The sequence below is a fragment of the Somniosus microcephalus genome, chromosome 10 (assembly GCF_052327205.1).
Source record: "Somniosus microcephalus isolate GS21.2 chromosome 10, FLI_Smic_1.0, whole genome shotgun sequence".
Classification (NCBI taxonomy): Eukaryota; Metazoa; Chordata; class Chondrichthyes; order Squaliformes; family Somniosidae; genus Somniosus; species Somniosus microcephalus.
The window spans coordinates 150,575,082-150,588,553 of NC_140996.1; the positions used below are offsets into that span (position 1 = coordinate 150,575,082).

General features: G+C 48.3%; 1 protein-coding gene across 6 annotated transcripts in view; it reads left to right on the top strand.

The window, feature by feature from the left end:
* The window catches only part of LOC147111765 (transmembrane protein 182-like), a 73,533-nt gene that overhangs the window by 37,384 nt on the left and 22,677 nt on the right, over positions 1-13,472 (top strand). For all 6 annotated transcript variants that reach the window (XM_085998969.1, XM_085998971.1, XM_085998967.1 and 3 more), the window contains 2 exons: positions 2,058-2,177; positions 11,707-11,803. In XM_085998969.1, coding sequence (XP_085855095.1) covers positions 2,058-2,177; positions 11,707-11,803 — 217 coding nt within the window. The remainder of the gene's footprint in view (positions 1-2,057; positions 2,178-11,706; positions 11,804-13,472) is intronic.

Consider the following 13,472-nt stretch of genomic DNA (forward strand, 5'->3'; position numbering starts at 1 on the left):
TCCCCCTGGACCTGAGGAAATCCTGCCAATTTGTGAAAATGGATCTCTCCTTCCTGCTGTTGTGCAACATCTGTTGGAAACTAGATGAAGAGGGCAGCTCCCTGACATGGGGGTTGTGTCACTTGCTTAATGCTTAGGCTGTCAATTGATGTCTGTAGCATATATTCTCCAGTGTAGCCTAAAATAACCTATGTCAGAAGAATTAAGTGGCGCTGCCATTTTAGCTACCACACCTGGTGCTGTGACCATCCTCCATTTCCTCATCATTATCACCATTCTCCTCCAAATTAAGGTAAAAAGAAGGACTTGCAGTTATAATGCACCTTTCACGAACTCAGGACTTCACAAAGCGCTTTACAGCCAATGAAATACTTTTGAAGTGTAGTCACTGTTGTAATGTAGGTTGAGCGGGATGCCTAAGTAAAGGGACTTGTGGGGGGGGGCGGGGGCGGTGGAACCAACCTTTTTCTCTTCACATATCTATAAAAGCTTTTACAGTCAGTTTTTATGTTCCCTGAAAGCTTACTCTCATATTCTATTATCCCTTTCTTAATTAATCCCTTTGTCCTCCTTTGTTGAATCCTAAACTGCTCCCAATCCTCAGGATTATTGCTTTTTCTGGCCAATTTATATGTCCTCTCCTTGGATCTTATGCTACCCCTAATTTCCCTTGTTAGCCACGGTTGAGTCACCTTTTTTGTTTTATTTTTATGCCAAACTGGGATGAACAAATTTTGTAGTTCGTCCATTCGGTCTTTGAATGTTTGCCATTGCCTATCCACCGTTAACCCTTTGAGTGACATTCCCCAATCAATCCTACCCAACTCGCTTCTCAGACCATCGTAGTTTCCTTTTATTTAGATTGAGGACCCTAGTCTCTGAGTCAACTACTTCATTCTCCATCTTAATGAAGAATTGCGTCATATTATGATCGCTCCGACCCAAGGGGTCTCGTACAACAAGATTGCTAATTAATCCCTTCTCGTTACATAATACCCAGTCCAAGATGGCCTGATCTCTGGTTGGTTCCTTGACATATTGGTCTTGGAAACCATCCCGTAAACACTCCAGGAATTCCTCCTCCACAGTGTTGTTACTAATTGGGTTAGCCCAATCTATATGTAGATTAAAGTCACCCATGATGACGGCTGTGCCCTTATTGCACGCTTCTTTAATTTCCCTTTTAATGCCATCCCCAACCTCCACCTTACTGTTTGGAGGTCTATATACCACTCCCACTAACGTTTTCTGCCCCTTAGTATTTCTCAATTCTACCCATACAGATGCCTAAGTAAAGGGACTTGGGGGGGGGGGGGGTGGCTGGTGGCAGTGACAATGGTACCAGATTCAAGAGCTGAGATAATGAAATGCTATACCACCAGAAACAACCTATAGCCAGCAAAATCCAAGTTCAGCAATCCTTAATACCAAGATTTTCCATAGCAAATGGATGAATGAGCTAAAACAGTTCAACTAGCATGTTTCAGTGGTACAGTTATAGTTTTATTAATGCTGGGCAATTTTTCAGCAGGCACAGTGAGGGAACTAGGAGCAGGGAAGAGGAAAATACCAAAACCCTACTGCTGAATGCTATAGATTAGAATCAAAGCTGGGATCTTCCTATCTCTGTAATCTCCTTCAGCCCCACAGCCCCCTCGAGAGATCTGTGCTCCTCTAATTCTGCCCTCTTGAGCATCCCAGATTATAATTGCTCAACCTTTGGTGGTCATGCCTTCTGTTGCCTAGGCCCTAAGCTCTGGAATTCCTCCCTAAACCTGTCCGCCTCGCTACCTCTCTTTCCTCCTTTAAGACGCTCCTTAAAACCTACCTCTTTGACAAAGCTTTTGGTCACCTGCCCTAATTTATCCTTATGTGGATCGGTGTCAAATTTGTTGTCTTAAAATACTCCTGAGCAGCGCTTTGGGACGTTTTACTACGTTAAAGGCACTATATAAATACAAGTTGTTGTTGTTTGTAGAGCTCAGCTGCTTATTACCTTAACTAGCTGAGCATTCAGGGATTAATTCAATTAAATGTAATACATGTTTCTGTTTCAGGTAAACTCAAATTCTACTGGAATGAATCAAGAATCATTTCCTACAAATGCTCCAGTTGCCCAGCCACAGAAACATGTTTCCAAGCGTAAAAGGAAGCCTGGCAGCCGTACACTTTTTCTTGTGAGTTCTATATCTAAATAATTTAACTTTTCTTTACATTACTTACCATTTTAATTTACTTGCCACTGGTCTCCCTAGACTGTGTGACACCTGTAGCAATCTCAAACCTCCACAAATGACCATCTGTCGAGGTTGTTAGGGCACATAGAAACATAGAAGATAGCAGCAGGAGTAGGCCATTCGGCCCTTCGAGCCTGCTCCGCCATTTAATGAGATCATGGCTGATCATCCAAATTCAGTACCCTGTCCCTGCCTTCCCCCCATATCCCTTGATCCCTTTAGCCTTAAGAAATATATCCAACTCCTTCTTGAATATATTTAATGAACTGGCCTCCACTGCCCTCTGTGGTAGAGTGTTCCACAGGTTCACCACTCTCTGAGTGAAGAAATTCATCCTCATTTCAGTCCTAAATGGCTTACTCCTTATCCTTAGACTATGACCCCTGGTTCTGGACTCCCCGGCCATCGGAAACATCCTTCCTGCATCTAGTCTGTCCAGGCCTGACAGAATTTTATAGGTTTCGATGATATCCCCTCTCAATCTTCTAAACTCCAGTGAGTATAAGCCCAATCGACCCAATCTCTCCTCATACGTCATTCCTGCCATCCCAGGTATCAGCCTGGTGAATCTTCGCTACACTCCTTTCATGGCAAGAACGTCCTTCCTCAGATAAGGCGACCAAAACTGCACACAATACTCAAGGTGCAGTCTCACCAAGGCCCTGTACAACTGCAGCAAGACATCCTTGTTCCTGTACTCGAACCCTCTTGCTACGAAGGCCAACATACCATTTGCCTTCTTAACCGCCTGCTGCACCTGCATGCTTACCTTCAGCGACTGGTGCACAAGAACACCCAGGTCCCTTTGCACTTCCCCTTCTCCCAATCTATTGCCATTCAAATAATAATCTGCTGATGGGCCTTCAATAACCACAAAACTAGAAGTTATAGACTTAAACAAGTTGGCTTTTAATCACTAAGATCAGAGCTAACATCTCAACACGCCGACTGGTTCACAGGAATGAGTCATACAGATCCTGGGATCTTTATGTAAGAGAAGTCAGGGGCGGAGCCAAGAGCCAAGACCTGGAACCTCCCAGGTTAGTCGGGAAAGAGGAAGTGAAACTATACACAGTGGGGGAGGGTAATATACATGAGTGCAAAATGAATACAGGATCAAGACAAACAGATTTCATTACATTCACCCCTTCTATAGATTTAGTCCATCGGGGTGATGTTTCTTAAAAGTTGGTATAAGTGAGTCTGTCAGGAGGTTTCGCAGTTCTCAGTGATCGGCGCAAAGCCGGTTGGGGTGCCTCTAGGGGAGTGGATTCTGGTTCCTCCACTGTCCGGGCCGCCGCAGTGTCTTCCAGGTTATCTGCAGTGTCCTCCAGGTTAAAGTTGGGTATTGATACCTCTGGGCGTCCTGTCTCTTTGTAGTGTAGGTCTTCATCGGGTAGTCTCCCATTGTTCTCTCCGCTCCCCGAGGGAGCGAGGTCTTTTATGGAAACAGTGTCCTCTCGCCCGTCAGAGTATTCGATATAGGCGTACTGAGGGTTTGCATGGAGGAGCTGTACCTTTTCCACAAGGGGGTCTGTTTTATGGCCTCTCACGTGCTTCCGCAATAGTACTGTCCCCGGAGACGTCAGCCACACGGGTAGCGATATGCCCGAGGTGGATTTCCGGGGGAAAATGAACATCTTTTCGTAAGGGGTAGCGTTAGTGGCAGTACATAACAGAGACCTTATGGAATGGAGCACGTCTGGGAGGACTTCCTGCCAGCGGGAGGTCGGAAGGCCTTTTGACTTTAAGGCTAACGTGACAGCCTTCCAAACAGTAGCATTCTCCCTTTCCACTTGCCCATTACTCCGGGGGTTGTAGCTAGTGGTTCTGCTAGTGGCTATCCCGTTCGAGAGCAAGAACTGGCGCAGCTCGTCACTCATGAATGACGTCCCCCTATCGCTGTCTTTGTAGTTCGGCATGCCAAACATGCAGAATAGATTACAGAGACACTTGATGACCGTGGCACTGGTCATGTCTGGGCAGGGAATGGCGAAGGGGAAGCGGGAATATTCATCAATGATATTGAGGAAGTATACGTTACGGTCGGCAGAGGGAAGGGGTCCCTTGAAGTCCAGACTTAGGCGCTCGAATGGCCGTGTGGCTTTGATAAGGTGTGCACGGTCAGGCCTGTAGAAACGAGGCTTGCATTCCGCACAGATGCGGCAGGCTCTGGTCATTGCCCTGACCTCCTCGATGGAGTGGGGCAGATTGCGGGACTTTATAAAATGGTGTAGTCGGGTGACCCCTGGGTGACAGAGGTCGTTGTGGAGACCCTGTAATTTGTCCGTATGAATGCTGGCACACATTCCCCGCGATAGGGCATCTGGGGGTTCATTAAGGGCTCCCGGCCTGTACATAATGTCATAGTCGAACGTGGATAGTTCGATCCTCCACCTGAGTATTTTGTCATTCTTGATTTTCCCCCTTTGTTATTAAACATGAAAGCCACCGACCGCTGGTCGGTGAGCAGGGTGAAACGTTTGCCGGCTAGGTAGTGTCTCCAGTGCCGCACTGCCTCCACTATAGCCTGTGCCTCCTTCTCGACAGAAGAGTGCCTGATTTCAGGTCCCTGAAGGGTTCGGGAGAAGAAGGCCACAGGTCTCCCAGCCTGATTGAGGGTCGCAGCTAAGGCAAAGTCTGACGCATCGCTTTCGACTTGAAAGGGAATGCATTCGTCCACTGCACACACTGCAACCCTTTCAATGTCCTGTTTAATACTGGTGAAAGCCTCCCGAGCTTCAGCTGATAGTGGGAAGGACGTCGATTTAATGAGGGGTCGGGCCTTATCAGAGTAATTGGGCACCCATTGGGCATAATACGAAAAAAATCCCAGGCACCTTTTTAAAGCTTTGGGATTGTGTGGCAGGGGCAGTTCCTTTAGGGGGCGTAATCGGTCAGGATCCGGTCCAATTACCCCATCTTCCACCACACAGCCGAGGATACAGAGACGGGTTGTGTTGAAGACACATTTGTCTTCGTTGTAGGTTAGATTCAGCTTTAGGGCAGTTTTTAAAAATCTCGCAAGATTTAGATCGTGGTCTTGCTGGTTGTGCCCGCAGATAGTGACATTGTCCAGATAGGGATAGGTAGCTTGTAGTTTATTCTCGTCAACCATGCGGTCCATCTCACGTTGGAAGACCGAGACCCCATTTGTTACCCCGAAGGGCACTCTGAGAAAATGGTAGAGGCGCCCGTTCGCCTCGAAGGCGGTGTATGGGCGGTCCTCCGTTCTAATGGGGAGCTGGTGATACGCGGATTTGAGGTCGATAGTCGAGAAGACTCGGTATTGCGCAATCTGGTTGACCATTTCTGATATGCGGGGTAAAGGGTAGGCGTCCAGCTGGGTATAAATATTAACAGTCTGGCTGTAGTCAATTACCATCCGTTTCTTTTCGCTATTTTTAACTATGACTACTTGGGCACGCCACGGGCTGGTACTGCATTCAATAATGCCTTCCCGCAGGAGTCTGTCCACTTCCGCCTTGATAAAGTGTCTGTCTTCCAGACTGTACTGTCTACTTTTGGTCACTATGGGCCTACAGTTCGGAGCAAGATTAGCAAATAAAGAGGGCGGGCTGATTTTTAAGGTTGATAGGCCACAGACTGAGTGGCGGCTGGGACCCGCCATATGCTAGCGTGACACTTTTGTGGTGGCACTGGAAGTCCAGGCCCAAGATTACATTAACACAGAGTTCTGGCATCACGAGGAGTTTAAAATCCTTGTAGTCCGTGCCTTTTACAGTCCCCAACCTTACTGTTTGGAGGTCTATATACCACTCCCACTAACGTTTTCTGCCCCTTTAGTATTTCTCAATTCTACCCATACAGATTTCACATCATCAGAGCTAATATCCTTCCTTACAATTGTGTTAATCCCTTCTTTAACCAGTAATGCTACCCCACCTCCCTTTCCTTTTTGCCTATCTTTCCTGAATATCGAATACCCCTGGATGTTGAGTTCCCAGCCTTGGCCATCCTTGAGCCACGTTTCCGTAATCCCAACCAAATCATATTCGTTTATCTCTATTTGCGCAGCCAATTCATCCACCTTATTATGAATGCTCCTCGCATTAAGACACAAAGCCTTCAGGCTTGTTTTTTTAACGCTCTTAGACCTATTAGAATTATTATTTACTGTGGCCACGTTTGATTTAAACCGTTGATTTTTCTGACTGCCACTTTTGTTTTTCTCCTTCCTATCTTTTGCTTTTATCCTTGTTTCCCTTTCCTCTGTCTCCCTGCTCAGGTTCCCAACTCCCTGCCATTTTAGTTTAAACCCTCCTCCAGAGCACTAGCAAACACTCCCCCTAGGACATCAGTTCCAGCCCTGCCCAGGTGCAAACCGTCCGGTTTGAACTGGTCCCACCTCCCCCAGAACCAGTTCCAATGTCCCAGGAACCTGAATCCCTCCCCCTTGCACCATTCCTCTAGCCACATATTCATCTGAAACATCCTTCTATTTCTACTCTGACTAGCACGTGGCACTGGTAGCAATCCTGAGATTACTACCTTTGAGGTCCTATTTTTTAATTTACCTCCTAACTCCCTATATTCCGCTTTTAGGACCACATCCCGCTTTTTACCTATATCGTTCGAGCCTATATGCACCAGGACAACTGGCTGTTCACCCTCCCGTTCCAAGATGTTCTGCAGCCGCTCCGAGTCACCCTTGACCCTTGCACCATGGAGGCAACACACCATCTTGGAGTCTCGTTTGCGGCCGCAGAAATGCCTGTCTATTCCCCTTACAATAGAATCCCCTATTACTATAGCTCTACTTTTTTTCCTCCCGTGCTGTGCAGCAGAGCCACCCCTGGTGCCAGGAAGTTGGCTGCTGCTGCCTTCCTCTGATAAGCCATCCCCCCCAACAGCACTCAAAGTGGTGTATCTGTTTGAGAGGGGGATGTCCACAGGGGACCCCTGCACTACCTGCCTGTGCCTAGTACTCTGCCTGTTGGTCACCCGTTCCCTTTCTTCCTGTCCAACCTCTACCTGCGGTGTGTCCAACTCCGTAAACGTGCTAGTCACGATGTCCTGAGCATCGCGAACGCTCCAGTATGCAGCCAATCGCAGCTCCAGTGCCGCAATGCGGTCTGTCAGTAGCTGCAGCTGTAGTTGTCAGGGACACAGGAAGTGTCCCTGAGTTCCCACATAGCGCAGGAGGAGCATACCACGTGGCTGGGCTGTCCTGCCATGACTTACCCTTTAATTAATTGAATTTAAATTAAATCAATCAATCCCACTAATTACACTACAGTTAAATGGTTTACCAACAGTCCCCACTACACCAGAGAGACCTTAAAAACTATAAACCACGGAGTTAAAGTTTAAAAAGAGAGAAATACTCACCAACGAATCACTTACTGCTTCCTGGTGACGTCCCACCTTGATTACTTTTTACCTCTCTCCCCCACTGCTGAATTGGCCTCACCGCGCCGCTTTTATGCTCCGCCGCACACCTCAATCCACTCCCAGGCACATTCAAGACTGTCGCATTGGAAGGCTCTCTTCTCTCACTCCCTCGTTGAAAATATGTGCCTGGTCTACTTGTTTCCAGACAACATCGACACAACTGAAATCAAGTAGTAAGCAGAGAGCGGAATTGAGACCACTTCCCACGACTACATGGACCTCACTTCCCAGTTACTACTCCTGTGCAATGTGGTACTGCACCATCTGCAAAATGATTAAAGGGACAGATCTCCTGCCCTAACTAAATGTAATAAGAAATTAGGTGTGAGTAAATGTGGAATACTACATTTTACTCATGTCTTTTTTTTGGCAAAATTAGCAAAGACAGGAATTTTGACCCTTGAATCTTAGAGAAGTAAAATTCAAATAAATGAAACTATACAACTGCTATGGCCCTACTGAAATATGAAAGCTATGAGCATAATTTCTGGTTGGCAGGTTTCATTCTCACCAATGTGGAATGAGAGTACATGAGTCGGGAAAGTAGGTGGAGACCTATATCATGTAATCTTGCATATCAAGCGGCACTTACTCACCGATAACCTGCTCACTGATGTCCAGTTTGGGTACGGCAAGACCACTTTGCTCCTGACCTCATTACAGCCTTGTTCCAAATATGGACAAAGGAGCTGAATTCCAGAGGCGAGGTGAAAGTGACTGCCCTTGACATCAAGGCAGCATTTGACCGAGTGTGGCATGAAGGAGCCCTAGTAAAACTGAAGTCAATGGGAATCGGGTTGGGCGGGGGGGGGATCTCTCCACTGGCTGTGGCAAAGGGAGATGGTTGTGGTGATTGTAGGTCAATTATCTCAGCTCCAGGACATCGCTGCAGGAGTTCCTCAGGGCAGTGTCCTAGGCCCAACCATCTTCAGCTGCTTCATCAATGACCTTCCCTCCAACATAAGGTCAGAAATGGGGATGTTCGCTGATGACAGTGTTCAGTGCCATTCACAACTCCTCAGATAATGAAGCACTCCATGCCCGCATGTAACAAGACCTGAATGATGTTAAGGCTTGGGCTGATAAGTGGCAGGTAACAGTCACGCCACAGAAGTGCCAGGCAATGACTATCTCCAACAAGTGAGAGTCTAACCACCGCCCCTTGACATTCAATTTCATTACCATCGCCGAATCCCCCATCAACATCCTGGGGGTCACCGTTGACCAGAAAATTAACTGGACCAGCCACATAAATACTGTGGCAACAAGAGCAGGTCAGAGGCAGGGTATTCTGCGGTGAGTGTCTCACCTCCTGACTCCCCAAAGCCTTTCTACCATCTACAAGGCACAAGTCAGGAGTGTGATGGAATACTCTCCACTTGCCTGGATGAGTGCAGCTCCAACAACACTCAAGAAGCTCGACACCATTCAGGACAAAGCAGCCCGCTTGATTGGCACCCAATTTACCACCTTAAACATTCACTTCCTCCACCACCAGCGTACCGTGGCTGCAGTGTGTACCATCTACAAGATGCACTGCAGCAACTCGCCAAGGCTTCTTTGGCAGAACCTCCCAAACCCGCGACCTCTACCACCTAGAAGGACAAGGGCAGCACACGCATGGGAACACCACCACCTCCAAGTTCCCCTCCAAGTCACACACCATCCTGACTTTGAAGTATATCGCTGATCCTTCATCGTCGCTGGATCAAAATCCTGGAACTCCCTACCTAACAGCACTGTGGGAGTACCTTCACCACACGGACAACAGCGGTTCAAGAAGGCGGCTCAGCACCACCTTCTCAAGGGCAATTAGGGATGGGCAATAAATGCTGGCCTTGCCAGCGACGCCCACATCCCATAAACAAATAAAAAATAAATAAATCGGACAGAATTTCATCTTCGCAGCCAGGCTTTACAGCTTAAAGCCTTCATTATCATTTTATATTGATGGTAATAGCATTAGAAGAACTAAAGAACTTGCATTTACATAGTGCCATTCATGACATCGGGATGTCCTAATGCTCTTTACAGCCAATGAAGTACATTTGAAGTCACTCTTCTAATGTAGAAAGCACGGCCGACAATTAGCGCACAGCAGTGTCCCTGCAACAGCAATGAGATAATGATCTGAATATTTTTTTACTGCCTGATCCCATCCGCCGCCACCACCATGCTATTGATAGCAGGTTGAGGTGGGAGTTGGGCCGACCTTATTTACATGAGGTTCTGGAATTTAAATGGCCCCTGCCTTGCGTTGGCAAGCTGGGGCAAGTGTCCACTGATGCTGCATCAGACTTTTTTGCCGGGGCAACATGCATGTCAATTTCCCCTTCTGATACCTTAGCAGGACCTCCTCCCTGTTCTTCCCTATGTAATTGGTCCCGTCCTGAACCACGACATCCGGATCTTTCTTCTCCAGTTGCTCCAAGATATCATTTACCCTGACACCAGGTAGGCAACACACGCTCCTGGGCTCGGTCAGAACTGCAGAGGATGCTATCTATCCCCCGAATTATCAAATCCAATGGGGATTATCTTTAAGGGGACTGGAATGCGAATGGGAGGAAGTAATGTGTCAGTTGTATAGAGCCTTGGTCAGACCCCATCTGGAGTTGCACGTTTAGTTCTAGGCACTGCACATCAAGAAATATTGGCCTTTGAGTGGTGCAGTGCAGATTCACCAGAATGAGCCTGGGGGTTAAAGGGTTAAATTATGAGGACAGGTTGCATAAACTTGGCTTGTTTTCCCTTGAGTATAGAAGATTGAGGAGTGATCTAATTGGGGTATTTAAAATGATAAAAGGATTCGATAGGGTAGATACAGAGAAACTGTTTCCAGTGGTGGGGGAATCCAGAACAATAGAGCATAATCTTAAAAAGTAGGACCAGGGCATTCAGGAGTGAAATCAGGACGAGGGCATTCAGGAGTGAAATCAGGAAGTATTTTTTCACACAAAAGGTAGCAGCAATCTGGAACTCTGCCCCCGCACCCCCACCCCACCCCACCCCAAAAGGCTGTGGATGCTGGCTCAATTGAAGCTTTTAAGACTGAGCTCAGTAGATCTTTATTAGGTAAGGCTATAAAGGGATATGTGTCAAAAGCGTGGGGTTGAGGTACAGATCAGCTTTGATCTAACTGAATGGCGGAACAGGCTTGAAGGGCTGAATGGCCTGCTCCTGTACCTATGTTCTGGAGTGTATGTGTGTAACTGAGTGAGTGAAAAGGAGAAAAAAGAATAAGCCAAAAAGCATAGTAATAGCTGTGAAAGTGGGGAGGGATGTTGCTTCATCCGCTTACTGTCTGTTATCACTGCCACTTGGATTTTCAGAATGGTCTCTTCAAAAGCAATGCAAGGTTTAAAATTACAGGGCCTCCCTCTCGTGAGGGTTTTCTCCTTCCTGTTATGTGGCATATTTTTCTGAAAGCATTGAAGTAGTGTTGTGATATTGGAAGTTCAAAGAGGACATAGAGGGACACCCAAGTGTCAACTCTGCATCCTAGCTTCTGTGAATAAATGTAGGTGCATCATGCAGCTAAATTTTGTTGGAGCTTGTTTTAGCGGCTCACCTTAACCAATGCCAATGAGACAACATTTCCAGTTTTAAGTTGCAGTTAGAAAGCTTGCAATACTGCACCAGGAGATTGTATGTGAAGCTATGAAAGAGTTGTAGGTTGGCTGAATGCTTTGCATGTGTCTTTTAATCAAGTTGTAACAGGTTGAGTATATAAAGTGGCCAGCCCAGGAACATTCAGCAGGATTGGTATTCCTAATGCACGAGTGAAAAACTCTTAGTGCACTGGTCCCACAAATTGAGCTTCGGATTAGAAAATGTCTCCTCCATCTAGTGACTAATGAATTCACTGTGTACTATACAATGCATCAACCTACATTGTAAAACGATACTGTTAGGTTTTAGAAAGAAGAACGACTGCAAATAAATTAACTGAAATGAATGAAATAATACATAGCTATAATAATTATTTCAGTAAATTTGAGTTATAGTAAACTAGTAAATGGCTTAATTTTTTTTGTTTTGGGTGACATTACAGAAGGACGAGGTTCTGACTTACCATCATGAGGGGTTCTTCTGGAGATGCTGGTTTACAGATAGGTGGAAAGAAGATACAATCTTAAAGTTTATTTTCAGTGAGTGAAAACGTATTTTTTGAAGAGTTGTGTTACTGTCTCTTTCAGTTGCTATGGGACTGATAATGGGATCGCAGCGTGACATACCAGCGCCTGCTTTTGCACTTCCATGAGCTCGCCTCGCCCATTGTACGAGCTCGCCTCGCCCATTGTACGAGCTCGCCTCGCCCATTGTACGAGCTCACCACGCCCATTGCATCAACTCGCCTCGCCCATTGTACGAACTCGCCTCGCCCATTGTACGAGCTCGCCTCGCCCATTGTACGAGCTCACCACGCCCATTGCATCAACTCGCCTCGCCCATTGTACGAGCTCACCACGCCCATTGCATCAACTCGCCTCACCCATTGTACGAGCTCGCCTCGCCCATTGCACGAGCTCGCCTCGCCCATTGCACGAGCTCGCCTCGCCCATTGCACGAGCTCGCCTCGCCCATTGCACGAGCTCGCCTCGCCCATTGCACGAGCTCGCCTCGCCCATTGCACGAGCTCGCCTCGCCCATTGCACGAGCTCGCCTCGCCCATTGCACGAGCTCGCCACGCCCATTGCACCAACTCGCCTCGCCCATTGCACGAGCTCGCCTCGCCCATTGCATCAACTCGCCTCGCCCATTGCACGAGCTCGCCTCGCCCATTGCACGAGCTCGCCTCGACCATTGCACGAGCTCGCCTCGCCCATTGCACGAGCTCGCCTCGGCCATTGCACGAGCTCGCCACGCCCATTGCACCAACTCGCCTCGCCCATTGTACGAGCTCGCCTCGCCCATTGTACGAGCTCGCCTCGCCCATTGTACGAGCTCGCCTCGCCCATTGTACGAACTCGCCACGCCCATTGCATCAACTCGCCTCGCCCATTGTACGAGCTCGCCTCGCCCATTGCATCAACTCGCCTCGCCCATTGTACGAGCTCGCCTCGCCCATTGCATCAACTCGCCTCGCCCATTGTACGAGCTCGCCTCGCCCATTGCACGAGCTCGCCACGCCCATTGCATCAACTCGCCTCGCCCATTGTACGAGCTCGCCTCGCCCATTGCATCAACTCGCCTCGCCCATTGTACGAGCTCGCCTCGCCCATTGCACGAGCTCGCCACGCCCATTGCATCAACTCGCCTCGCCCATTGTACGAGCTCGCCTCGCCCATTGCATCAACTCGCCTCGCCCATTGTACGAGCTCGCCTCGCCCATTGTACAAGCTCGCCTTGCCCATTGTACGAGCTCGCCTCGCCCATTGCATCAACTCGCCTCGCCCATTGTACGAGCTCGCCTCGCCCATTCTACGAGCTCGCCTCGCCCATTGCATCAACTCGCCTCGCCCATTGCACGAGCTCGCCTCGCCCATTGCACGAGCTCGCCTCGCCCATTGCACGAGCTCTCCTCGCCCATTGCACGAGCTCGCCTCGCCCATTGCACGAGCTCGCCCATTGAACGAGCCCGCCTCGCCCATTGAACGAGCCCGCCTCGCCCATTGAACGAGCCCGCCTCGCCCATTGAACGAGCCCGCCTCGCCCATTGTATGAGCTCGTCCATTGTATGTGCTGACCACACCCATTGTATGAGCTCACATAGAACATAACATAAGAACATAAGTAGGAGCAGGAGTAGGCCATACGGCCCCTCGGGCCTGCTCCGCCATTCAATAGGTTCATGGCTGATCCGAACTTAGACTCACG